The following is a 25,627-nucleotide window of genomic DNA, read 5'->3' on the forward strand; positions in this document are numbered from 1 at the left end:
CATTAGCACGGATTTGGGACATTTGCAATCTATGTTGACTGGTAACAGAAGAACGATATGGCACTTCAGATTGTCACATTACAAGTTTCCTTTGAATAATTCTCCAGTCGCTTTGCCTGTTTAAAGTGTGATATTGGCTACTTGTTATGATTTTAGGAAGTGGAAAAAAATCTGCCAAAGACTTGCATCGACCACCTAGACCCAACTTCGGTAATTCTCTAGATTTTATTGATTTTATGCAATTAAATGTGTATTAAAAAATTCTAACTCTCTCTCTCTCTCTCTCTCTCTCTCTCTCTCTCAGTGCTTCTTTCCTCAAAATTTGGTTGCAAATGTTAAGACTCCCATGTTTCTTCTCAATGCAGCCTATGATGCATGGCAGGTCATCTTCTTTTTATCTTTTTATTATATAGACAATTTATAGCTTGTACCGTATTGTACTGGAGGGTCTGTAGGTATTGGTTGAAATTATTTACCTATACCTCCTCCAACAGTCTTGTCTTCATGGTGCAACTACTCGATTGTCAAGCCAGTGCATTGTTTATGCTTTTTTCCTAAATGCTCTACTTCTAAGAGGCATAGTAAAAAGCTGTAGTTTTTCATAATTAGGAAGCCAATGAGCCTACCATATGACTGATAGGACAGAAATCAGTATTCAGTTTTTATCTGCTTGGCAAGGATTTTGGCTTTTGTACTGGTATTTCATGTCCCTGATATAATTTTGCTGAAGTCTTTTTTATTTATTTTCTTCAGGTTCAAGCTAGTTTAGCCCCTCCATCTGCAGATCCTCGTGGCTTATGGGGTGCATGCAAATCAAACCATGCACTTTGTAATTCATCCCAAATCCAGTTTTTCCAAGGTAATTCTTGTTTTTTTAGCTCTTTTCTTGATTTTATTTAATTATTGTGCCAGTGTAATCTTAACATATACAGACACAAGCACACACTTACAGAATTCCTTCTTAATGCTGTTCTCCTTTCCCTCATATGAAGCAGACTTCAGGAATCAAATGCTCAATGCTGTTAGAGATTTCTCAGTGTCCACTAAAAATGGTTTATTCATCAATTCCTGCTTTGCTCACTGCCAATCTGAGAGACAAGATACATGGTTTGCTGATGATTCTCCTGTTCTTGGAAACAGGGTATGCCCCCATTTAAATATCTTTTACTTTTTCAAATGGTTGTGGAAGTTATAGTAAGAGTTTAACATGGGAGGGTGGTTGTTTTATGAATTGACATCTGGGGAAGCCTTGAACTCATGCATATGTGTCTTTAATTGTCTATTTGATTTAGTTAAGTGAGAATGGCAGAAGCATTCTGTTTATAACATATGATAGGCAGTGAATTGTAGCACAGAAATCTCATTAAATGATTAAATGTAGCACCGAAATCTCAAGTTACACATAGTTTGGCTTCAGTTAAGTCATTTACAATGAAATGGCGTTAGATTTGAAAGGCATCAGTTAAGTCACATTTTTATTTTGCAGGCAATTGCATTGTCTGTTGGAGACTGGTACTTTGATCGACTGCCGGTTAAAGCTATTGACTGTGCATACCCCTGTGATAACACCTGCCACAATCTAATGTTCAAGTGAGTGAGAATTTATCCTTTACTCCATTACCATTTCTGGAAATTGTAACAATTCATTCATTCAAATAAAATCTGTGCTTGTTTTATGCAAGTTTTTGTAATCGCTGGAGTCATCCTCATTTTTCTCTCACCTGAGAGATTCTGTTGTCTATCTCAAGTTAACGTGAAACTTTTTCCTGCTTTTAAAGTTAATGGTTCATAATTAGTGGCCTGCTTATGACTGTGAGCTGATACTTGTAGTGGATTCTATTGCTTTCTCCTCATAAAGTCAATAGGACCACAAATCACTGACTTTCTAGTGACCAAGAGCTTCTTGTGGTGAGGCACTGCCCATTGAAACTGAAGAGCTTTGAACAGGTGCCTATTTCCTTGGTAGACATTCTTAATCTCAGAATACCCCAGTGGGAGGTTTCCCAACTTAATTTCTAGGTTCTTTACCACGGGGATTCTATTAATGACCATTTAGCTTCTAAGCGGGCATATGCTAATCCTATAATAATTACTATTGAAATTTAGGTAGGGGAAACATAATCACAAGGATATTTATGTTCTGCTTTAGCCTTGAAAATCTTTGGTTTGTCGTGTAAGAGCTCAAAAGGAAGTGCTAGCTAAGCCTCTGGTGTCACTCCTGTATCTTGGGAGATCTGGAATGTCCGTCCTTGGGTTGAGAAAGTGTTGGTTTCAATAAATGTATCTTTGTGTGTTAATTCGTTTTACAAGCTTTCACCTTGTTAGTAACCAAGGAGTAAATTCAGCATTCAAATTAGCAGATGACTTTCAATTTCTCAGCTTTCTATACCCTTTCCCAATACCTTCCATCCATTTCAATTGTGAGGGACTGAAATGACTGTTATACTCTGCAGCGAAGATTTATCTTCCAGTTCCATGACATATTCTCAATCCACAAGGTTGTCTTTTACTGTGCTAAATCTGCTAAGTGCCTTGATGGTGCCCATAATATGTTCCAGATGTATCATGCGGTTTCATTCTGTCAAGTGAGAACAGATGCTATCTCTGTCTCTCTTTGTGCAGAGATTTTGGAATTTTTTCGCTTCCATATCGTGGATAGGATTTAATTTACTAGTTCACTGGTATAAATCCTCCAGCATGTATGATAGGCCTGACTACGGCCATTAACAGTTAACACAGATTACTTATGAGTTTTGAGAGAAAAAGCAGGGCTAAAAACAGTGCGTTTGTTTACTGTCCTGCTCCTACAGGGTTTCATCCAAGTAAAGTATGACATTCTTTCTTCCTTTGTCTCGCTTTAGTATCTTGTTAGAGAGCTTCCGATCAATTTGGGCAGTCCGTATGGGACAACATAGGACTAAGTAGAATACATAAACTTTTGAGATATGTGTTGTAACTAATACAATGTCAATAAAAAGGTTTTGATATATGTTTTATAACCAATACAATATCAACCCCCATACTATTATACTCAAACGAACCAATATCCAATGGGGAAGCATCTCACAAACTCGATATATGAAATGGAAACTTCAAAATCTTTACACATAATCAACATAATGAAGTGTGATTGTAAGTCTATCATCATGGAAAAAATAATCGGTTATGTTATATTTACAATGTGGAGAAGCTGCGGAGGTACGGGTGAAATATAGTTGACTCTATAGAGATAAAGGATCGTCAACCAGAAATACGAACTCTCCTAGGGAAAAAGTAAATGGCAAAATGTACCCAAAAGCCAGACAGAAGAAAGAAAAATGTGCTTAGTAGTAGTGGAAACGAAAATGCAAAAGCTACTATACTCTGTTCAGTCTCCACACTTGGAACTCTCTCCGACCCCCCGATGGCGCGTGTCAGAAGTACATAAAAAACCCAAATGCAGAGAGAATAGAATAGATGGTCTTTTGTGAATTAGTCGGCTCCGCTGCCTTGTCTTGATGTGGATGCCAGTGCCACTGCCTGCGCCCAGACCTTGAGGCGAGCCTTGACATCCCGTGGGTCGTCACCTGAAGCAGAGATATTTAGTACTCAAGATTAGATGATGAAGGTAAAAAAAGATGGAAGGCAGGCAGCTTAGGCATACCAGGGCTTGAGATGCGCCAATTAGCGATGGGGGAATTGCCACCGCTACTGCAGGTAGTGTTGGTATCGAGAGTGAGAGTTGGGGTTGGGGTGGAGAGAGAAAGACGAGAGGGCATCTCCTGCAGCATGTGCTGGTGCTCCAACTCAAATCCAAGATCTCTGCAAGCCTTGACTTCCTCCAAGTCCATGCACAGGGACCTCCTCCCTCCTTTGGGCCTTGTTATCACCACCACCCCTGTACCAGAGCCACCCTCACTCTCCCCACTAAAGCTATGACAATGGTCAAGCTGATTACTACCCATCCTCGTCATCATCATATTCATGTTCTCCTTGTTGTCTGATGAGATTCTCCTCCTACTTCTCCTCCTGCTCCTCTTCTTGGAATCGACGCTCATCAGCGTTTGAGCTTCGTTCTCGCTGGCATACTCTTTGACCAACATGGGATTGGGATGCTTACAATTGAACATTCCCGCTGGAGCACTAGCCTGAGTCCTTGGTCTTGGGGGTGTCGCTGGAAGCGAGTAACAGCAGCCGGGTTCCTTGTCAGAGTCGGAGGACAGCCCAGCTTCCAGTAGTACTTGTTTGGTTCGTTTATCATTGGATGACAATGTTTCCTCCTCGTCTACATCCCCGTCAAAGCTTTCCATGGACAAGAGTGACATGTACATACTCATACCACTCTGTTCTTGGGCATCATGATCTTGATCTTGATGTAGGCCTTGGTAGAAGTAGTTACCATCAACATCGTCATCAATTTCATCCTGATCAGGAGCACCATAGGTGGAACTCCTACTAGTACACATAGACAGCCTGGACAAGTTGTGGAGATGGGGATGGTGATCATATCCATCATCCGTCGTATAATCGTCATACTCGTCTTCCTGCATGGAGATGCAAGAGCGGATGGTCATACTTTCATCTGACGCCATATTAGTATGTTGTTTCTCCCTCTCTCTCCCTCTCTCCCCCGACAGAGTTTTGAAAGCAGTCAGGGCAATTGGCCAATTGGGTTATAATTTAAGTAATAACAAAGTTTTGTTGTTTTTGTTGGTTATCAGAAGAAGAGTAGAGTGAAGAAGAATGGTGGTTTTATTTATAGGCAACAGAGTGCAAAGATGAGTGTGTCGTTTGGGCTTTTGTGGATCATTCGTTTGCTCAAATTCATGATAAGGTAAAGGTAGTCGGATAGATTTATGATATGATATATATCCAATTCATCTACCTATCCATCTACCCTATTTATTTTCTCCCTCTTCTTTTATATATATCTTATCTCATGCTCAGTTAATTCCTATAATGCCCTCCCTCCTCATAAGGTCGACATGTCTTTGTGCCTAGTTGTGACTAGACACTAGTCAGTCAGGGAAGTTACAGTAATTTGAGTTGATTGCCGATAGTAATATGTTATGTGTCATCTACCATGTGTGTGGGGTTCTGCTGCTTTATACAAGTTTCGCCCACGGGTGGTTGAATACGACTTTTTCTTTCTCTTTGAAACTTCGCATTGGGTTTTCTAACCGTAATATATAATATATTCATTGGTTTAGGACACCTTGTTCACTTGACCTATTTTAAAAAATTTAAAAGATGCAAAAGCAAAATCCCCCACAAGATTACAGATTATGGGAATTTGACCGATCCCAACACACGCGGAATTGCAGCAGCACATTTAGGTTGATGGGTTTTAGCAAGGAAGGATGGTACGTTGGTTGTTGTTGGCATTTGGGTAGATGATCATCTTCATCAGTGTTGGTCAAATGAATGCAAACCAAGATAATAAGTGCACTGCACTCACTCACTCGCTAGTACAAAGAAAGGGTTTAGGGCGTGGTTGGTTATATATCAACCACACCTTTCCTTTTGAATTTGTGATGGGAGGAGGATAGGATAGGACCACATCCACAGCCAGGCAATCAATGTAATGATGCAAAGCTTTGAATTCAATACCACGTTACTCACGTGTGATTTTCATATTATCAATTTCACTCTAAAACCCATCTTGCTTCTTGTACAAGAATTGATCCAATTACCCACCCACGTTGTATTGTTATATTGTTGTATTATTGTATTGTTATATTGTTGTTTTGTTGTTGGACGTGTGAATGATTTGCATTGTTTTTGCCCTTTTTTTCCTTTTTTGTTTCTTTAGGTATAAAATTTGGATATCTTTTGAACTTTTTTGTAAAGTGAAAGTTTTTTGGGGTCTTCTTTTGATAACATATTTTATTGTGGGGATATATGCATAATGGATTCCTACTACTGCAGTGCAAACCTATGATGTAATGCAAACCGCGTTTAACAAGGACGAGAGACAGGTGTCCGCGTTTTCATTCCAAAAAAGCTTTTCCTAATAATCACTTTCCTGCAAGAAGTCAAACTATGAAAAGCATTTTATGAGTTATGGCCCCATCACCCATGGCCCATCGGATGATGGGTGGGAATGGACACCTGTCTTAGCCAAATGGCACTCATCCCAGAACCCCAACACAACACTTGTGCTGTGCTGAGGCTGACCCCAACCTCAAACGGTCAAATTTCCTCATCCCTACCTATAGCTACTATGTGCTCACAACTTCCTCCGAAGGACGATTCTACTTTCACACCTACTGCTTTTCCTCCTCATTAACATTAGATTATCATTTCTTTTGCCAACCCTGGGAATTGGGAATGCGTTCTATCTTAACCTTAACATTAGTTGTTAATTAACTATTTAATCAATCAATTAAATCCGACCAAATTTGTTTTTATTAATCAATACACTTCTAGTTTAACTGCCGTTTACCGACCGTTGATCCCTTCCCTTCATTTGACCGGTCACCTTTCTGTTTGTGAAGCCACCTCTGGCAAACGACAGCTGCTCTGTTGTGTCAGTGTGGCCATTCTGATGCCCAATCGGCTTTCTTACACGTTTCTGATCAGGTCTCCAATGGCCCATTGCCCATGATATGATATGATAATAACAAGGCTCCAAACAAGACGTGAGTTGATGAGGCCCTCACAGAGTTCGTGGCGATTGGATGGCTCGCACCTTCTTCAACAATGGAGCCAATGGCCATCTATAATAATCTACTGGGCCCCCATTTTATTGCCATAGATTAAATTCAACTGGATGAGTCATTTTATAGTGAGTGTGTTATACATCGTATATATCGTTTTAAGGTGAGATTTTATCTCTTAATTGTTGAATTTGGCTAATTAATTTGATTAAATAATTAAGAGGTAATGTCTCACCTAAATATATATGGCTCTCACTATAGAATTCTTGTGGATTGCAACCTCAAATGGGAGAAACGCTTTCCATGAAATGGGGATGGAACTATTTTACTATCTCCGACCAATCACAGTATATCACGCGTGATAACTTTTTCACATGACAGTCTGTTATTAGTCAAAAATAGCAAAACAATCCCTGTTTCATACAAGTTTTTCCTGCTCAAATGTGCTCACTTTTTTATTATAGAAAATAATTTGCTTATTCAATTTTGATGACATGTGTCTGTTTTCGTCGTTTATAATATGATACAAGCTCTTGAAGTCAACATTTTGTCACTTTCGTTTTGAGGCCAAAGACTCAATCTCAAATGCCAAAAGAGACTATTGATGATTCGAATGAAATTTCTGGTAGTTTGAGAAGAGAGGGAGAAAAAAAACACTGTTCATGCGTTGTCACGTGCAAGCTATATTAGAAAACCTTTATCCAATCAAAGCTAGGCATATCATGGTTTTTGTTCAACATTTGCATTTAGAAACCATGTAGCAGCCTCCAAAACCCTAGAGGAGCAGAGAGCCTTCTTAGAGAGAGAGCGAAAAGAAAAAGGGGCCAAAAAAACAAACGATGAAGAAAAGAGGATCAAAGATGAGCCAATTTACCGGCTGACGCCACAATACTCTTGGGCTTATTTGATAAGGAGGACTGGACTAGACTAGCAAAATATCTACATTTTCTGCATATTCAAGGCTTAATATGGATATATTGCCTAACTTGAAGAAAGAATGAGGACTATCTATAAGAGGTTGATGACTAAAACTTATCCCTCATAATTCCACTGTTTTCAAAAGGATTAGGGGATAAATTTTAATCATCAACCTCTTATGAATAGTCTTTCATCCTCCAAGTTAGACAACAATAACCATATTATACCTTAATTACACATGAAATGTAGGCATTTTGCTAATCTAGTCCAGTTAGTCCTCCTCCCTAACAAACGAGGTTGAAGTGTCTTCCTACCAAGGCCCTATGACTAAGTCAAAACGATTATGTTGTACTGGCAGGATTGGACCATGCGTACGACCAATTGTTCAATTTCATGTCAACAATTTACTCTGAAGTTATTAAGCCGAAGACAAAAATACAAATACAAAGGCATATAAGGAGGGGATCCACTCAAACCCAAACAGGAAGGGACAATAGAATCCGATGTGAAGTTTTATGTGCCATATTGAGCACTAGTTAAGGGGAAAATGCCACTCTTCCCTGATCTGAAGTCGTCCATTTACAAAATTTACTCGGTCATTCATAGGGTTAATTTTGATGTCTTTGAAAATGGCTATTGTAATGCAAGGTTTTTTGTTCAGTTACAAGGGTTTTACTTATGCTGAAAACTATACAAGGAACTCGTTTTTTTACTTATACAGAAAAGAGAAAACTATACAATGAACTAGTTTAGTGATTTGACTATACTCACCACGAGCAAAATCATCACAATATGATTCTGGGATCTGGGAAATTTTAGGCTGTTTCAAGCACGGGAGTTTCTGTTTTGTTGTTTCTTATTGTTTCGACAGTGCCCTGAACTGCTGGTGTTCTTGCTAGACCATCATCCACAAGCTTGAGATTTGATAAGGAGTCTATCAATGATTCCGCGGATTTCGAAGCCTCTGTTTCTCCTGCGCTGTTAACCTCAATATCCAGCTCTAATTTCTTGAACTCCTCTTCAATACCTTCTTCATCCTCATCAACTGTGTACAACGAAGTTGATTCTGCAAAATTCAAAGACATCAAATTGGATACGATGACAAAATGCATTGTCTGCATGACAAATCCTGCACCACAACAACTCACACAGCTTAATTCAATTTAACTCAGGAATAGGAATTACCTAAAGCATTTTCTATTTGCTTTTGTGTATCAATGCTCTCCTCAATTTCTTGTAAGCTATGTTGGACTTCTTCCACACTCATCTTATTTTCCTTTATTGCTTGAGCTCCAATTTGGATGGCTTCAGAAACCTGCCAACAAGCCAAATTGGATCAGCTTACTGAAGATTTCCACAGTTCAATTTTTTTTTTCTTCATTTATTTAAAAGCTAATATAAAAGATTATCTTCACTCCTAAAATTACCTTCTTTGTGGATTCAGCACTTGCAATAACATCGAGGACTTCCTCCACTCTATTCAAGAGCGTTGCACAATTTTCTCTACTCTCATTGGCCAACTTTAACTGCCTTACATGCCTCAGCGCCACTTTCTTGTTTCCAGAATTCAAACAAGCTAATGCTGATTTTCTTGACCTGCACATGAAATATACTCAACCCCGACTCCCGAGGACATACACACTTGTTTGGAGACCTAGGCATCCCTCATCCACGTAAGAACACAGCTCCAAATGAAGAGAGCATAGAAGACTATAACGTATCTTTCTAATGATTCTACTCCCAACATATCTGTGACCAACTAACTAATCCCTTCTGGTTGTCCATGGTTAACAGTGCCGGCCAAACCTTCAACCAGCCGGCACAAGCCAGATATCTCAAATAAGTCAAGCAATGACAACAATTAAATTTCATGATAACACACCCTATCACAGTCATCATGGAACAGCAGAGTTCATCTCGGTAACCATTCACAAGGCCCAATTCCATATTAGTGCTCTGAACTACCATAGATGTCATTGTCTCCATTGATTGAAAATTGGGTGTGAGCAAGGTTGATTGGGATCTATGAAACTATGGTCTTTGATGCTCAAACAAGAAAGTAAGAAAGTGCAGCATGCATATAAGGAAGTATTGAGAGTGAGAAATAGGTACGTTTGACAACGTTGGTCAATCACATTAAGTTGTTGTTGAAGCTTTTCTGTTGTCCAAATCAGGTGCAGAACATCGCAATCTAGACTTGAAATACTAGGAACGGAAGATGCTGAGAGGGAAACTTTCACACCCTGAAAACGAAAAATGACCAAACAAAACAAAACAAATCTTAGATTAACAGGGACACGTGGATACTGTAACTAGTACACTCAACATCTCAACTTATGTGATCATATGAAAAATGACTACAGAAGAATGATTCACGTAGTTTATTTGCAACTTTCTAGGATGCTTTTCTATTAGAGCAGTTTATTTCATGAATTGTTACTTGTCCTTCTGGTTGGCAAATCATTCCATAAGTGTGGCAGGCAGTTGAAGGCTACCCTCATTTGCAAAATTGAACAAAACAAATCGATTGTGTATGATTGTGACAGAAGCATAAGAGAAGTAGTACTACCTCTATGAAGTCTCCCTTGGAAAGTGAGAGATAGCGTGCCTTCCCTTGTGCTGACAAGTAAGACAAGAGTGCAGAAGCTTCATAGGCTCCTCCACATATGTCCTGGAACCTCTTCATGGTGACAATGCACGAAGATGTCCAATGACATTCAGATAAAAGTTTCACAACTTCAACAGCTTTATCCTACATATACGAAAATAGCAAAACAAAATTAACCAAGAAGAATAAGCATGGGGCACACAGAAACTAAGATATTAGACTCCACATTTTATTTGGAAAATACATGCCACCTTCAAAAGTGAGGTAAGAATGAGACGATCCTGGGACATAAGAAGTTGAGGAGTGGTGGTCCTGCTCCTCCTAATCATGGAGTTGGTAAGTCTTGTGAAAACCTGGGAGAGACGCCCTGCAGTGGGGTCCACAAGATCCACGCTGGGCAGCACAATCTCACCTTCATTATACATTTCAAACTGAAATAAGAGAGAGAATGAATCAAGAAATTTATATTATTGACCAAAAAGAAAAAGAATGATGATGAAAAGAGGAAAAAAATATACCAAGACACGGTCGAGGGATAATGGGGTGAGGCCTCCTCGATTGAACCATTGGTTGTTGAGGTGAGAGGGTTTGATGATGAAAAGGCCGAGTTGGCGAGCAACGCTGAGAATTAAATCTCTCCAGAAGAGGTAAGTGGGTTCCCAGTCAGATCTCTGGCCACTCAACGCCTTGAATCGGGCTCTGCTCATCACTTCATCATCCCAATCATCTCCCACTTGTTTCCTTATCACCTCCCTCACTCTCTCACTCTCTTCCATCTTTTTCACTCTCTGCAGACTGCACTGCTTGCTTCCTTCCTTTACCAGAACCGGGTTCAAACAAAACCTAACCAACGAATATCAAAGATGTCGTCGCTCGTCTGCCTGCCAGTTAGCCAATTTTAGTCTCCTCGAGGGATTTTAAAAAACGAGAGGACAATTCCAACTAACCACCTCTTTCCAGCTCGAGGGATTTTATGTTTTTTTTTTTTTGGTCGAAATCATTTATGTTTGTTTTGTTGGGTTTATCTCCCTCGACTCGAGCGTTTTGATTTGGGTCTTTACTCTACGCGAGTCTAGTGTCTCCTAAATTACTACAAATCGATTTGTCATGTCACATTTTACTCCCCATCAGCCCGTTGGACAGGAAAATGATAGAGCACGAAGTATGACACGAGAAGTCGATTTAGCAGGCAAGTCATTGAATCTTAAAGGATTGATGTGGTTAAAATAAGTGATATTTTCTTAAAAGAAAAAATTAATCTGCCAACAGATCTGTTAACTCATGATGTGGTACAGATCTTTCTTCACATGACCAATGCAAAACTGTTTTTTTATCCTTACATCGCCGAAGGTAGATAGAAACCTGCATGTCACGAGAATGACACAGTTTTACCATCCTCAATCAATTATGTTCAACCATGCGTGATAATTTCTCTATATAATAGAATCTGATTGGTTGAGTTGGGAATAGTAAAACAATGTTATTCCTTTACATGCAAGAAGGTAGAATAGCCTAAATGTGCCACATGGCTTCCTGGATCTGCCACATAAACATATAGGTATTCTAAAATATGTATAAAGACATTTAGGTATTGTAAAATATGTATAAAGACATCTAGGTATTCTAAAATATGTAATGTACTATAAAAATACCTTATGTGGCGAAAAAAAAAAAAAAGGAAATAAGTCCTCCCTTTGCTTTCCTTACTCCATGTTCAACTATACAAACATGTTACAACAAAACCAAAGATAGAGATTACTGATAATTTCTAAGCAGTAAATGTTATTAGGGACCAATGTGTTGCTTTCAAGACTTGCAAGAAGCAAACTTGGGGCCTGTCTCTATTTCTAAGCAAAGTCCTATCTTTCTAGTGAGCTGTACGCCTTGTAATCAACTTAGAATACCCTCTTTCAAACACAAAGCCAGTTCGTGTTTCAACTGGAGCATCTTCCCACGTCCCATCTGTAATTAGTGAGAACAACAAATACATGTTTTAGTAGATACCTGAGTTGAGCATTATCTAAGTAACGAGAGCAAGATGACAGACGAGTATTACAGAATGATTACAGTTTGAAACATCTTGACTCAATTACGACCACAAACTCTGCAGTACAGTGAAAGTAAGTTTACAAGATAATCTCTGCTAGGTTGTCAGAAAATATACTAAAGAAAAATAGCAACTAAGCCACAGGTTCTGTTCTAATAAAATCTATTGACTGAAGTGCCTGGATTGGAGTTTTCCAACCACCATATGCAGCCACTCCACCTATATATGCATACCACTGCATCATAGCTTTATACCAAGATTACAGTATGCAAATAATTGTATGAAACTCAACAATAAATTTATATAATTAGAAGGAAAACTTGCCTCTTGCATGACTTGGATTCTTCTTTGGGCATCATTGAGTTGAGTCTCAATTGCTTCTTCCACTTGCAACAGAAGCTTTCTGTGTGATGCTTCTGTAAGTAAAACCGAATCAAAAGAGTATACCAGAATTTTTCATATTGTTTGTTTACAATGAGAATGCAAACACTTTTAGTTCATCTAAGGAAACTGCTTTTATGTAGCTTTCAAAATAAAGATCATAGCCTTCACAGTACAGTCTGGGTTCAAGTCTGATTTTTGCTGCAGGAATGCCGCCATGCAAGCAGAGCATCTACCAAGCAAGGCATAGGATGCATGGAATTTTTGTGAAGAGAAAATTAATCTCTCCGTTGAGTTTTGCATGGGGTTCAAGAGCAGGATATGTTTCTACCCGTGATTATGGAGATGTCACCATATTAAACAATTATTTGGAAGCTTGTATATGTATCATTTATGGGCAATCTTGGTTGACATGATATAACACCTATACAAACACATTTCAGTGAAGAATTGACACAAAAAGGATAATACAGATCTAAATATAGAGAAGCTGCCATACTTTGCTTTTCCACAGTTCCCTTGAACTCTGTCTGGTACACTTCCAGCCCTTCAAGTGTGCTTCTGCAATCTTGAAGATGCTGATTGACCTGTTCCTTGAATTTGTCATAAATCACTTTCAAGTGTTCTTGTTGCTCTGCATTGAAAGGAGGTGGGGTTTCAGGTTAAGCTTCAATGAGAGAAAATCCCACATCCAGACACATACAGACTAAATTCACCCCAAAACCCTTTGTCCTCCCTGAAGGGAAACGAATCACCTATAAAATCCGCATCACCCCAAACAGCTAAGTCAAAGAGATTGCTACAGAACTCCACTCGCTCAAAGAAGAAAATATGGTATGCGAACAAATTTCAACAAAAGGAGTACTAAGTATAACTTATTAAAATCCAACATCTTAAAGGTTGAAGTTATCCAACCCAAAACGATTCAGCAATGGATAGAGAGACCCAAGACTTTAAAATATGTAAAAGATAATGACATTCATAAGAACTAAACTAATCTCCACCACCTACAAGCTAGCATTAGGTGCTCTCAAGGTAAACAAAGACGTGCAAACCTCACAACTTTGTGGATAAAAAGAACAAAATTTCCAGTAAGACTTGGAACATCACCTAATATACGAGAGTAGTGCAAAAGGCCAGAAAATTAATTTTCAGATAAGAAAAAAAATCACATAATTGAAACCCTTTAAAGAAGGTAGATTGATTGTGGTTGATGACATAAGTGCTTATCAAGATGCATCTAAGGATAAAATTTGCATTTACATGTCATAAATATAACCATGTGTGCCATAGGAGTGTGTACAGTTCATCTTGGTCAGAAAATTATCAAACCACTACTAAACAGAAAGGTAAAACATACTTAGTTACAGATGGAAATACATGGTTAATAGTAATTATTTATGAGATTCAAGTTAATTAAATCAGGACCTAAAAATTATCAATTAAACATGTAAATGATACAATTTTCTTACCTTCAAACCTTGATTCCAGCCTTTTTCTCTTTGATTTACTGAGGTTTGTGAGCTTTCCCCTGAAAAATCATCCAGAGCACACTAAGAAATTGTTAACTTTAACAGGGAAGCCTGCAGTTGAAAGTACCTACACGTCCGTTTGAATCTGAGACTCAACATTCTGCAGCTGCATATGTACCTCCCCGGCAACAGACATCAGAATTTCAGAGGATTTCCTATTAGTTGCTGACCTCAATTTGGTTTTAAGTTTTTCTAATTCCAAGGCAAACAGTTCAACAGCCCTGAAACATTGTCAAGTGAGACAAAAGTAAACCACAAACGGAATGTGAATATAGAAAACTAGTTTCTATATTGCACCGATTCACATATGTACAGATAGAAGGGAGAGAAGAAAAACCTAGCCAGTCCATCAACTTGGTTAGGCTCTGAAGGTTCCTCTATCCAATTATCTTCTCCAGTCCCTGCAACACCAAATATTAGTGCAGAATGAGAGAGGGTGAGGTGGCTGTTATCTTTAAATGGTCAAATGTAGTGATTTGCTGGCTGCGGAGCCTTTCATCTGGGAAAAGTTCGAATTTTAGTTTTCAGCCATACTAGTTTCTGGAGAGAGTATATTTTGCTAGGCAACCTGCACAGGATGGTTAGATAAATGAAGTAGCTTTCATTCTGGCCCCGTGGGAGGGGTGGGAGAACGCATACGGCAGTATCTTACATCATACAACATACAGTTAAGATAATTGTATTTTACAGATGCATAACCAATCAAACGACCTTAATTTTAGCAGAAATTTTCTGGAAATGCATTTATCATACAGTTAACAGAAGTGTTTAAGTGAACATACAGTCATGTCCGTGGATAATGGGAGAACCTTCTTCACAACTCCCCAAGTCTCTCTCTTCAGATGATGATAAAAACAGGCCATCTTCTGCATCATTTTCTTCCACGTCAGGTGCTGTTTTTCTCAATGGAGAATCCTTGAGTTCCTCTTCTACGGTATCCTGAAGTTCAATAAGGAAAGGCAAAAACAAAAATAGCTATCAAAGACCGGCATACTGGGAAACTATCTTACCATTCAATAACAAAGGATACAGAAGATTTTGTTTGTCCATTATCACAAAAATCTTGTTTTGAAGTCCAGAAAGTCCTGAAACTATGAATATCTCCCACAGTAAATCTCCTCTCTGATTGTGCAGGACTACTAACTTGGTCTGATTTTGGGATTGAGCTAGGAGAAGAGCTTGACACAGGTGTTTTAATTCCAAATGTTGGACCTAGATAATCATCTTCTGGATTAGCATCATTCTTCAAGCTTGGATTGCCATTGTCATCTTCATGTTGGTCTTTATTATCTAGAGAGTCAAAGTCTCGTTTAAATTTCTTGATGGTCAGTGGTGATTGATAGATTTCTTGCTCTTGGATATTCTTCTCCAGTTCAAGATACTCTCTTTCATTCTCAGGTAGGCAACCATGAAAATTTCCCATTGTCTTATCTACAGAAGTAGCTTGCTTAGCAGGTGATGGTGTTTCACTCTTATTAATTGGTTGCTGAATCTTAGTTGACTTATCCTTTTCCGGAAGGCAGATCCCAGGAAACTCAGTTCTGAAACTTTTGTTCTCTATCTTCTTCCGTGTAGACTTTGAGGATCCACCAGCAAAAGAACCATGTAGTTTTTCGCAGCATTCTTCAAAAGAAAATATGCTGTCCTCTCTATGTTTCATTTTGTAACCAGGGGATGGACCATTTGTTGCAGTTCTATGTTGTTTTTTAGTTGGAGCTCTCTTTCGGCTCAAAGAACGAGTCACTGGTCTCCTGACAATATTATCAGGACTTTCAGAATCCATTTCTATAGTATCTGAATTTTGTCTGGGATTGATAGATGCATCACCCTTTTCATCATATTTTTGCCCTGGTTTATCAGAATTCTGCTTGGACTTGATGACTGTGGCACCCATTTGATCAAATTCCTGCTGTGGATTTAAATTATCGTCACCAACCTTATGAAGCTGAGATTTGGAACGCTGATCATCTGGTGAAGAAACAGTTCCCAAAATCTCCCAAAGCTTCATTCTGAGAGTTTCAGTTCTTCTGCCTTCTGTTGCAACTGCTTTATCCACTAGCACCTCCTTATCCGACATTATGACTTCCTTCGCAGTCTCAAATGTGAAATCTTGGACCTCCACTGCTCCATCCTTCACTTCCTTCTTTTGGTAGTTAACTCTATCAAAGTTATTCTGTTTCTTACCATCCGACTCCAAAAACGAGGTTTGGTTTGCAAAAAACTGAACAGAATATGTAAGTGGTGCATTCCTTGCTCCATCAAGTTTGTACTGCTTCCCACTACCAGATGGCAAATTAGAATATTGTTTTGCATGAAGAACGGTATCTGAAGTCCGCATTTTCTGGTGGAATGATGTAGTAGTAATCCATGGGGAATTCACCTGCTGTGGATCCTTAGTTTGTTTTGCTTTCTTGGAAGCTGTGAATTCTTCCTTCTTGCTTTTTCCCTGTGTGGTATTTCCTAAGTTAGATTTTTCCATTTCTGCATTTGGCACCACAACCTCCCCTTCCTTTGTGACTCCAGACTTTTTCTTGGCTAATTGGTCTACCATAATTCCAATGGATATCTTTCTCGATTGGCTAGAGGGATGATTAATGCTTCCAAAACTCCGACAATTGCTTGTTTGGTCCTGAAACAGATTTTTTGAGGCATCAAGCATATAATTATTTTTCCAGTATCTACTAAACATTGCAAGTGTTCAGGTTTATTGGGGCTTGCAAATCCTAATTCGACTCTACCATTTTGTTTCCTTTGTATTCCTTTCGAGATGAATATAAATCCAAGAAACCCTCAAATAAAAGGGAAACTAAATATCAGGTGAAAAAACTTTTTCAGATTGCACAGAGCTGGAATCCATTAACAACTCAATTAACATAACTAAGTTACACAAAGTAAAACCAAAATGGCATCTATGGGTCTTATGCCAGATGACACAGTTGCTAACAATTAATAGAATAGTTATTATGAGTTAATTATAGCATATACTAAGCTACACAAAGATTATGCACCATTTAACAAATATGAAAAGGAAACTGGAAAGCTACAACAAGTTCTGTTATTGGCAATACAACTACAGCGTATTAAAGTTGTTACTGCTTACATCCCGTAAATATCGTCGTGTATCAACCGACATTGGTTCTACACCGCCCTGAGAACGCAGAAACAGCAAAATTGCAGTTGTAACCTGAACAATAGACAACACAATTTAGTTAAAGAAACAAAGAAAGATGCAGAAAGGAGAGGAGGGGGTATAAAAATTAATATTCTTTGCTGAGGAAAAATTTGTGAAGTGAAGCTAATACAAACTCAGTACCATGATAATTCATTTTTCAGACCCATACCACCAAGATGGTAACTGTTTGATATTAGGTAGTAGAGTTTTCAAATTGTTAAAAGAATAAAAACAAACACAATAGAAAGCGCTTGATTTAATATTTCATTATGATTTCTTATTCTTGTTTTCTGAGTAACCAAACATAGTATCTGACACACAACATAAACCCAGTGCTGATATAAATATCTCTAGAGCAATGAGAACATGAGATGAAAATCACCTAACTATGAATTCACCATCCAATAGGAAAACAAAGGAAGAGAAGAAAAAAAATCAAATTGGTAAATCCCCAATAATCACGACGCTTCCTTTTCTCATGTAAAATATTTCACTACTTCTAAATCAGACTCATCTAACTCATACGATAATCAGATTGGTAAACCCTAACTCATAGAAAACCAATCTCAGGCCCTCAGCCCCCGTATTTTACATTTTAGGTTCTGCATCTGAGATCAGATGACTAACCAGAAGGTACGAGCATGCAAAATTCAAAAGCTAAAAATAGAAGAGATGAAGCTATCCCAACTATTCAAGAAAAAATCGAAGTATAAAATCTGCTCATGCAAAAATAATCGAACAAAACGAAACGAATCAAAACCGAAACATTTTCATTCATAAATAGCTTACAGCTTATTCACCGTTGTGTTTGATGATCGATGAGCTCCAGCTTTATAACTTCACAAAGTAATTTTGACAGCTGAAGGCGAAGCTGAGGGGTTCCTCATAAAGATAAAGCAAAACAGAGAGAGAATTATAGAGAACAGTTTGAAAATAATGAAAAGAGAAAAGGCGGGAAAAACATGTGCGTTTTTCGCAGAATGGAAAGCCCTGGCGATCGTCCAATAATTCAAAAATAAGATGAGGTTTGACGGGCCGGGTGAGTAGGGTGCACTCCTTTTCAACTCAGTTGACGACACTACCCCTGCTCTTTAAGGCCCCATTGGGATCACAGAATATATTTGAAAAGAAATCATTTTTCATGTTATTTTCCAAAGAATGGGAATGAAGGATTTCATTCTCACGTTTGGTAATGTCGGGAAAGTAACTGGGAGATTTCACTTTATTTTTTTTCCGATGTTTGTTTTGAGTAGAAATGGAAAACAAAGTTTGTATAATTTTTCAATTGTACTCATATTAAATCAAATTAAAAAAAATGCATGTAATGATACGTTATAATCATAAATTGTTCATAGGGACAAAATAGTTATGAAAATTGTGTATTGAATGTTAGCTCATTTTCCCAAACTTTCCCATAAGGAGGGAAAACAAAACTCAAATTAAGAGGAGGGCTTCACTTTTCCCCTACTTTCCCATGTGCCAGACAACCATTTCTCATACTTAGACTCATGGATGGACCTAGGAATTTTATGTCGTAGGGTCATAGTGTAAAAGTTCAATTTTTTTTAAAGATTAAAATAACATTGAAAGCAGCGGAGCTGCTGGCAGCTGCGACAATGGAGGAGTTGGGGCTTAAAGGCTTGGTGGGAAGAGGGTTAAAGGTTTGTGGGGGGTGGAGATTGGGGATTTAGGTTTGAGGGTTTAAAAAATATGGGTTTTGGAGTTTAAAACTCGGGAGGGAGGGTCTGTGCATATTATACAATCTGTTCTTTTTTTTTTTTTTTAACCTGGACCAAAACGACATTGTTTTGGCCAGGTCTTTTAAAAAAAAATTCGTTGTTGTTGGTCCAAAACAACGGTGCCAACGAGTTTAAAAAAAAAAAATTCACCGCTGGTCCAAAACGACGCCGTTTTGGCCAACTTCTTTATAAAAATAAAAATAAAAATTATTGCTCAGCTTCTTCTTTCTCAGTATCTGCAACTCCTCCTTTAGCCATTCATGGGGTCACACACCAATTCAAAAGGACCTTCTACCTTGCTTTCATGGAGTCCATAGGGTCGTTTGACCCCATTGACCCCATTGTGGGTCCGTCTCTGCCTAGACTTACCAAACATGGGAAAGTAATCGAATTCTCATTCCAAAGCCTCCTTTCCCATGAACCAAATGGGACCTAAGGGTCTATACCATTTCCAACTCAAACGTCCCAAATCCAATTTTTTTAAGGAAGGGGATATGGCAAAAAATAAATAAAATAATGAGAAGGGGATATTCTCATACACACAGAACAGTGTGTCACATAAGTTTGAATATGAGATCGTTGATTGGCAAGTTAAAGTTCTTGTTCATTAGACTACACTTTATTAGCATCCCAAATTCAAAATTTGAAATTCTAAGAAATGACAAATAGCCCTAAACATGTTTACCTCCAACTACTTTAGACTTTAAATTTATTAATTGTTTAAAAAGTGTTCTTGTTGTAAAGGTTTTTATGTGGAGCCCACTAACTATTCATTTGGAGACTTTGGGTAAAGTTTGTCTGCAACTTTCCCTTAGTGCACATTCACGTGGGTTGGCTACCTCCACCAATCTGCCTATAAATAAGGCATTATCATGCCTTTGCATAGACACCTCCAGAGAGAGAAGAATGAGAATCAGGCAGAGAAGAGGAAGAGAAGGAAGAAAGAGGGTGAGTGAGTGGAGAGGAAAGAGAGCAGAGAGAAATTCTCCAAGAGAGAAAAGTCAGTGAGCCACACATATTGTAAACACTAAAGTTGTAGCCCTATTATTTTATATAGTGAAAAGTTACTGCTGCTGCTCTCCGAGGACGTAGGTATAGCCGAACCTCGTTAAATGCTATGTCTCATCTACTTTACGTGCAGCTCAATATTCGCACATATTCCAGTTCATTTTATAACACGTTATCAGCACGAGAAGCTCTCATGTATAATTTTTGTGCTGCACTATTATCTATACTACTAACCATTATGTTGATGTAAGGAAGAAAAGTAGTGGAAGAGCTGTGGTCTGCTAGAGAGATATACGAGCAAACCAACTGGAAGGATAAGCTCCCTGCCTCTTACTTTTTCTATTATTTTATTATTTCTCCACACAATTTAATACTCATACTAACATCCAAAGCTAGTGAAGTTTGCAGGTGAAAAGAAGAAAAGCCAACATGATTTGTCTAGCTTTCAAACTAATGAATCATGGTGTTGATAAGATTCCACGAAGAAAAAAAAAAAAAAAGGTTGGAAAAGCTTCCTGCAACTTTTAGAATTATTGCCTGAGGTCTTCTGACCATACTAATATATTATATTCATATATATATATATATACACTATTATTAGCTTTAACGGACGGTTTCACCTTCTATATTTTTAGTGGTGGTTTTTATCCCCACATTTATTTTATTTACTGTATGGTGTAGGTTTATTACCCATACAACAATATCTATTTAAAAGGGTGGTGCGGGTTTATCGTCCACGCCTTTACTTTTATTTAAATGTATGGAGCAGAATTAGTGCCCATACAAGCACGTTTACTTTATCGCAAATTTACTTTTACTTAAAGTATGATGTGGAATTAACCCTCATACTTTATGAATTTACTTTACCGCACATTTAATTTTATTTAAGGTATGGTGCGGGATTAACGTCCATACAACAAGCAATTTAATTTATGAATTTATTTTACCGCACATTTACATTTATTTAAAGTATGGTGCGGGTTTATCGTCCATACCAGTAATTTATTTACCAGCAATTTATTTTATGGATTAATTGTGCTGTATGATGAGTTTTTACAGTATGCAGATCAGGACCAGAAGTTCCTTGATCCTCATCATACAATTACATCAGGACTTGAAGATCCTTGATGATGATATTGATATGAGAGCTGGCAGTCTCTCCGGTACTATACTTGTAAACAAGAGATCGGACTTGAAGATCCTTGATCCTTGACATGTAAATAAGGACCTAGAGTTCCTTGATGATGTAACAGTATCATATTGGTTAAAAGTGCCGTACACATGAATAATAACTGTACTGGCAAATGTACTGCACACATGAATAGATATGTATTCATGACTTGATGAATAGTACTATACACATGAATAGTGACGTATGCATAAATATTAACCATTTTGGGTAAACCATCACTATATACAAAAGGGAACCTGCAGTTCCTTAAACTCATGGATGAGCAATTAAATGAGATGCCAGAAGTTCCTCAAAATATGGACAATTATGTAAGGACTTGAAGTCCCAAAATATGTACAGAAAATTGTAAAAATGTCCATACCATGAGAATATGTGATTTTGGCCCGAAGTTCAAAATCTAAGGGGATTGAATATCCATACCATGAGAATATGTGATTTTGGCCTGAAGTTCAAAATCTAACAGTGTTGAGAACCTAAAGTTCCAACAGTTAAATGGACAACCCTTGAGGTATTATTGCAAATTGTGGTACACCACATATTTCTTTGGCATAAGAGAATGATGAATTTAATAAAGTTCGATTTTGTTATAATCGACACCTCAAGGAAGAAATATATTTTGTGAATTCCGGTTGTTAAAAATACACCGTGAAATGGATAATATCAGTATAAACCTCAAATGATGAATTGAGGCTCCCCACATATTTTGTTATATCTGGGCCGGAAGCCCATGGATCCAAATATATGAGAGATCCTGAACTTGAAGTTGTGGGTATATAGTAGTTAATGCTCTTCACTACTATATTGTGATATTAGCGTGGCTTTTACTCAATCCATATTTCATGTCCATTTGAAAAGGGCGAATAAATTCTGAGTTTGTGTTTAGCCCGGGCCAAAAGTTACGGGCTCACATGCATTGAAATATGAAATTTGGGAGAGTCGATGTGGTTATTTGAACCTATAAGGCACAAGGTTCCAAACCGTCATTTTGAAAAGACGTAAAAACCACAGGTGCAAGTTTAAGAATGTGCGCAATTATTATAACAGGAAAGGAGCATATAACAGATAGATTTTTTCCACCTGCAATGAAGGTGCAGGCCCTGTAAAATCTATAAAATTACATTATGTTCTGGAAGCCTCTGAAGGAAGAGGACGGCGCCTCTTAAGCTTAGCCATGAGCCTCTCGTGGTCTCCCAAAATTCTTTCATTTGAGACCTGCAGCATGTCTAGCCTTCTCAGTGTATCAACGGAGTACGAACTCACCAGTTTCAACAAGGCATTATTCTCTCCTTTAAGTTTCTCAACCTCCTGTTGAGACTCATGAAGCATTCTTTGAAGAGACGAATTTTCAGTTGTTAGCTTCTGAACCTCGTTTGCTCTAGCACGCAAACGATCAGCCATGTTAGAAACAGAAGCAGCACTCTGAATGCTAGAAGCCATTGAGTCATCAATAGCCTCTTCCTCAGACCTCCCTGTTAACAGCATTTCATCCATTGGAGTAATGAAATTCCTAGCTACTATGACAGCAGTAGCATCATTCATCATCACAGAATCATTAACTGTGAGATGACGATTTTGGGATACAAAGGATGGACGCCAAACTTTGGCGTCATTGGTTGTTGTGGGAGCATCATTTAAATTGAAATAATTTGGGCAGGAAGAAGAGGAAGCCATTTTAAGAAGGTTTCGAAGAAAGTCTTACAAAAACTAAAGTTTCAGAAAATGAAGGAAGTTGAGTTGAAACGCAGTTGCTCCAATCAAGTTTTGCAAAGGCAATATCTATAGACGAAAATGTGGCAACATTTCCAGGATCCCAATATCTTCTCGAATCCCCATATTATCTTTTTCTTTCCCAGAGTCCAAAACTTCACGCGGCCTCTAATAATGCCTGTCGGCACTTTCGGCGTTTTCAAGTATTATTTTCGTCAAAGCCGATCTTGCTTTACGGATTTCACGGAGCTACTTTTTCAAAAGTATCCCGAGAATCTCGCAATTTTCCTATGGTTAATTTGAAATTCACCGGTTCTACCTATTCATTGTATTTGTGTATAAATGTGTTACTAACGAAATTTTCTTTGCAGAAGACATCCAGTTTTCTCCATACCTAGTGATGCGATATCTACTTGTTTTTCTTATCAGTGAGCACTCAATATGCCCGAGAAGCAAGACTATCTCTGATCATCCATTCAGGAAGCGAGACTATCCCTGATCACGTTTCCGCTACATCAGGGAACTGTGAAGGCGACCTTATGCTCTAATCTCCTGAGGTCCTTCTAGACTAGGAGAAATGAGAGCTTGTTGTTTGCTCCCACCAGCTTCCTTCCTTGATTGCTTACCTTACCTTGCAATCAATATCACAATTTTTGTATCTTTTCTTTCTTTTTATAACTCTCTGTTCATAAGGGATTTTATTTCTTTAGAATGAACATCCGAAGAAAGAATCCATGCGGTGATCCTAACTCTGAGGGTTATTTGTTTTTTGACAGAGAGAAGAATTGTGATTTTTGCTCTTGCAGGATATAACTAGATCATCAAGCGCTACATTATATTTACTGGGACGATACGAGCTTGAATGATACTTGAGAAAAGTTTCTCCCACCTAAGGATGTAAGCAATACTTGTGTTATTTTATGCTTATATACTTATTTGATATTTTATCTTGAAAGGTAACCAAATGGGGAGATAAGTCCGTTCCAAAAGAATGGCTTGTATGTATCCATGAATTATTAATGCAAATTTTACAGATTGCAAGTTGGATACATTGATAATACACTGCACAGATTAAAGTCCCATAAGAACAAAATATGGGTATAGCAGTGATCAATATGATGCATGCCTGTTGCGTAGCAAATGATGTGGATTGAAGTCCCGAAAGGACAATCCTTTGACATGTCAATATTGATATTGTGCACGCCTAATGCGTAGCAAATTGTATGGGTTAAAGTCCCAGAAATTAATTGACATGTATGTATTAATCTGTGGCATGCCTGCAGCATGACAGATATATGGGTTCTAAATGTTCCAACTCCCTAAATGGAGATTATCCACGCCCTACTATAAAATAACGCTCCATTGGAGGTTATAATCCACATTCTCACATAATAAAAGCCCCCTGAAGTGGCTTGGGTACCCAAAAGCAAAGAAATGCTTATAATTGATGCATGCGCATGCACATGAGAATGGTGGGATCATGAATTGATGAATGACAAATTTTGATTTTGGAGTAGCTACTCAAATCATCAATGGGCTGTGTTGATTGGAACCACGTTCAATTATTAAATGTCGACAATATCATTGGCCAAAATGGAATGAGGTAATTCCATTATAGATAAGAATGAACGTGAAAGAACAAACCCACAGTACGAACCCCAAAATTTGTTAATACTGAAAGTTATACTTGGGTGTTCGGAATAAAAGGGAATATACCTACTTTGTATGACACAATGTTTTTGGCATAAACAAGGAATGTTGGGTTTTCTCCATATTTACAGATTCAATTGTGCCCCCTTTATTGCACATTTACGGAGACCAACATGTTATCTTTAAGGGTTATTAAATGCACGGAGCATATCACCAGAAGTGATTTCCTAAAGATGTATAAATAGCTAGGGTTAAAGCTATATAATGTGTCATAAAGTTTAATCCCTTTAAACAAAATCCTTGAAAGGATTGAAATTGCATGAAGCAAGTCCCTAAATGACATGTGCCTGAAGCACAAAATCTGTACTCAATGTTAATGTACATAAATTGCCTCAGTGAGTATATTGATTATAATATGTTTGCAACACATTAAAGCTTCTGAAGAGTTCAAGAAATATTTGTCTCGACTTAAAGATCGAGCATTATGCCAACGAGATTCTTGCTTATACTAAGAAAGTATTGAAGCATTTTTATGAGGATTATCCGTTGGACACTTTAAGGATTTTCCGGAAGTATATTGGACCGGACATCATATTTTCCAGATAGAGCTCAACTCCATCACCATCATTTTGGGATGATGTGAGGTATATTTGATGCTATCTCCGCATAACACCATGTACGGGCATATTCTTTTCAAGTGAACTTACAAATAGCCCAGGTTTTGTTGGAAACGCGGACTCTGAAAATTTCTATGATTTACATAGAGATAGCTCACTGGAAATATATTTACTTATTCAACTACGAGAATTGTTAATGGCTACATCCTCCACTCACTTCGAAAGATTCTCACTCTAAAATATAGTTATGAAGACATCTGGGGGAGCTATTAATCAGGGGGAGCATCCAGAAGTATACTATACTGATTGTTGTACTCTTCTTTCTTCCTTCCATCAGTTTTCTACCTCACTAGGTTTTCCCCAAGCAAGTCTTTAATGATGCAACCGACATATCATTTGTGGTCTCCAAGGGGGAGTG

The 25,627-nt window shown here is 38.0% G+C and overlaps 4 protein-coding genes across 9 annotated transcripts in view; 1 reads left to right on the top strand and 3 right to left on the bottom strand.

Annotated features, from left to right (window-relative positions):
• LOC117620776 (pectin acetylesterase 3-like) overlaps nucleotides 1-2,842 on the top strand; it is a 4,984-nt gene extending 2,142 nt beyond the window's left edge. For 2 of the 4 annotated variants that reach the window (XM_034350988.1, XM_034350989.1), the window contains exons 8-13: nucleotides 157-210; nucleotides 305-382; nucleotides 754-859; nucleotides 996-1,141; nucleotides 1,487-1,590; nucleotides 2,459-2,842. In XM_034350988.1, the coding sequence (XP_034206879.1) occupies nucleotides 157-210; nucleotides 305-382; nucleotides 754-859; nucleotides 996-1,141; nucleotides 1,487-1,590; nucleotides 2,459-2,666 (696 nt within the window). In that variant the 3' untranslated portion in view covers nucleotides 2,667-2,842. Of the gene's footprint in view, nucleotides 1-156; nucleotides 211-304; nucleotides 383-753; nucleotides 860-995; nucleotides 1,142-1,486; nucleotides 1,806-2,458 lie in introns of those variants that run through there. The other 2 variants (XM_034350991.1, XM_034350990.1) reach the window with 2 other exon arrangements.
• Nucleotides 2,843-2,967: 125 nt separating this feature from the next.
• LOC117620777 lies at nucleotides 2,968-4,822 on the bottom strand. The gene is made up of 2 exons (XM_034350992.1): nucleotides 3,644-4,822; nucleotides 2,968-3,566 (listed from the first exon to the last, which is right to left on the bottom strand). The coding sequence occupies exons 1-2, from the start codon at nucleotides 4,569-4,571 to the stop codon at nucleotides 3,472-3,474; spliced, it is 1,023 nt and encodes a 340-aa protein (XP_034206883.1). The 5' UTR covers nucleotides 4,572-4,822; the 3' UTR covers nucleotides 2,968-3,471.
• A 3,312-nt stretch (nucleotides 4,823-8,134) lies between these two features.
• Nucleotides 8,135-11,154, bottom strand: LOC117623393 (charged multivesicular body protein 7). 2 transcript variants are annotated; one of them, XM_034354350.1, is made up of 7 exons: nucleotides 10,683-11,154; nucleotides 10,416-10,595; nucleotides 10,126-10,308; nucleotides 9,669-9,799; nucleotides 8,984-9,152; nucleotides 8,742-8,871; nucleotides 8,135-8,622 (listed from the first exon to the last, which is right to left on the bottom strand). In XM_034354350.1, exons 1-7 carry the CDS (start codon nucleotides 10,938-10,940, stop codon nucleotides 8,372-8,374), a joined length of 1,302 nt encoding a protein of 433 aa, XP_034210241.1. In that variant the 5' UTR covers nucleotides 10,941-11,154; the 3' UTR covers nucleotides 8,135-8,371. The 2 variants fall into 2 exon arrangements, with proteins under 2 accessions (XP_034210241.1, XP_034210242.1); XM_034354351.1 differs by having other exon boundaries at nucleotides 10,416-10,576; nucleotides 10,683-10,857.
• A 609-nt stretch (nucleotides 11,155-11,763) lies between these two features.
• On the bottom strand, nucleotides 11,764-18,256 carry LOC117623353 (meiosis-specific protein ASY3). 2 transcript variants are annotated; one of them, XM_034354297.1, is made up of 10 exons: nucleotides 18,086-18,256; nucleotides 17,225-17,308; nucleotides 15,155-16,753; nucleotides 14,907-15,063; nucleotides 14,462-14,525; nucleotides 14,196-14,345; nucleotides 14,065-14,123; nucleotides 13,092-13,226; nucleotides 12,536-12,627; nucleotides 11,764-12,126 (listed from the first exon to the last, which is right to left on the bottom strand). In XM_034354297.1, the coding sequence occupies exons 2-10, from the start codon at nucleotides 17,255-17,257 to the stop codon at nucleotides 12,055-12,057; spliced, it is 2,361 nt and encodes a 786-aa protein (XP_034210188.1). In that variant the 5' UTR covers nucleotides 17,258-17,308; nucleotides 18,086-18,256; the 3' UTR covers nucleotides 11,764-12,054. The 2 variants fall into 2 exon arrangements, with proteins under 2 accessions (XP_034210188.1, XP_034210189.1); XM_034354298.1 differs by having other exon boundaries at nucleotides 11,975-12,126; nucleotides 18,097-18,256.
• Between the last annotated feature and the right edge of the window lie 7,371 nt (nucleotides 18,257-25,627).

Source organism: Prunus dulcis, chromosome 3 (genome assembly GCF_902201215.1).
Source record: "Prunus dulcis chromosome 3, ALMONDv2, whole genome shotgun sequence".
Taxonomy (NCBI): Eukaryota; Viridiplantae; Streptophyta; class Magnoliopsida; order Rosales; family Rosaceae; genus Prunus; species Prunus dulcis.

Coding starts and splice junctions, on each gene's coding strand:
- LOC117620777 (XM_034350992.1), bottom strand. CDS start 4,571: ATGGCGTCAGATGAAAGTATGACCATCCGCTCTTGCATCTCCATGCAG. Junction 3,567..3,643: donor TTGGCGCATCTCAAGCCCTG/GTATGCCTAAGC, acceptor TCTCTGCTTCAG/GTGACGACCCACGGGATGTC.
- LOC117623353 (XM_034354297.1), bottom strand. CDS start 17,257: ATGTCGGTTGATACACGACGATATTTACGGGAT. Junction 15,064..15,154: donor ATGGACAAACAAAATCTTCT/GTATCCTTTGTT, acceptor ATTGAACTTCAG/GATACCGTAGAAGAGGAACT. Junction 14,124..14,195: donor TCTCAGATTCAAACGGACGT/GTAGGTACTTTC, acceptor ATGATTTTTCAG/GGGAAAGCTCACAAACCTCA.
- LOC117623393 (XM_034354350.1), bottom strand. CDS start 10,940: ATGGAAGAGAGTGAGAGAGTGAGGGAGGTGATAAGGAAACAAGTGGGA. Junction 10,596..10,682: donor TATCCCTCGACCGTGTCTTG/GTATATTTTTTT, acceptor CTCTTATTTCAG/TTTGAAATGTATAATGAAGG. Junction 8,623..8,741: donor GCAAATAGAAAATGCTTTAG/GTAATTCCTATT, acceptor TGAATTTTGCAG/AATCAACTTCGTTGTACACA.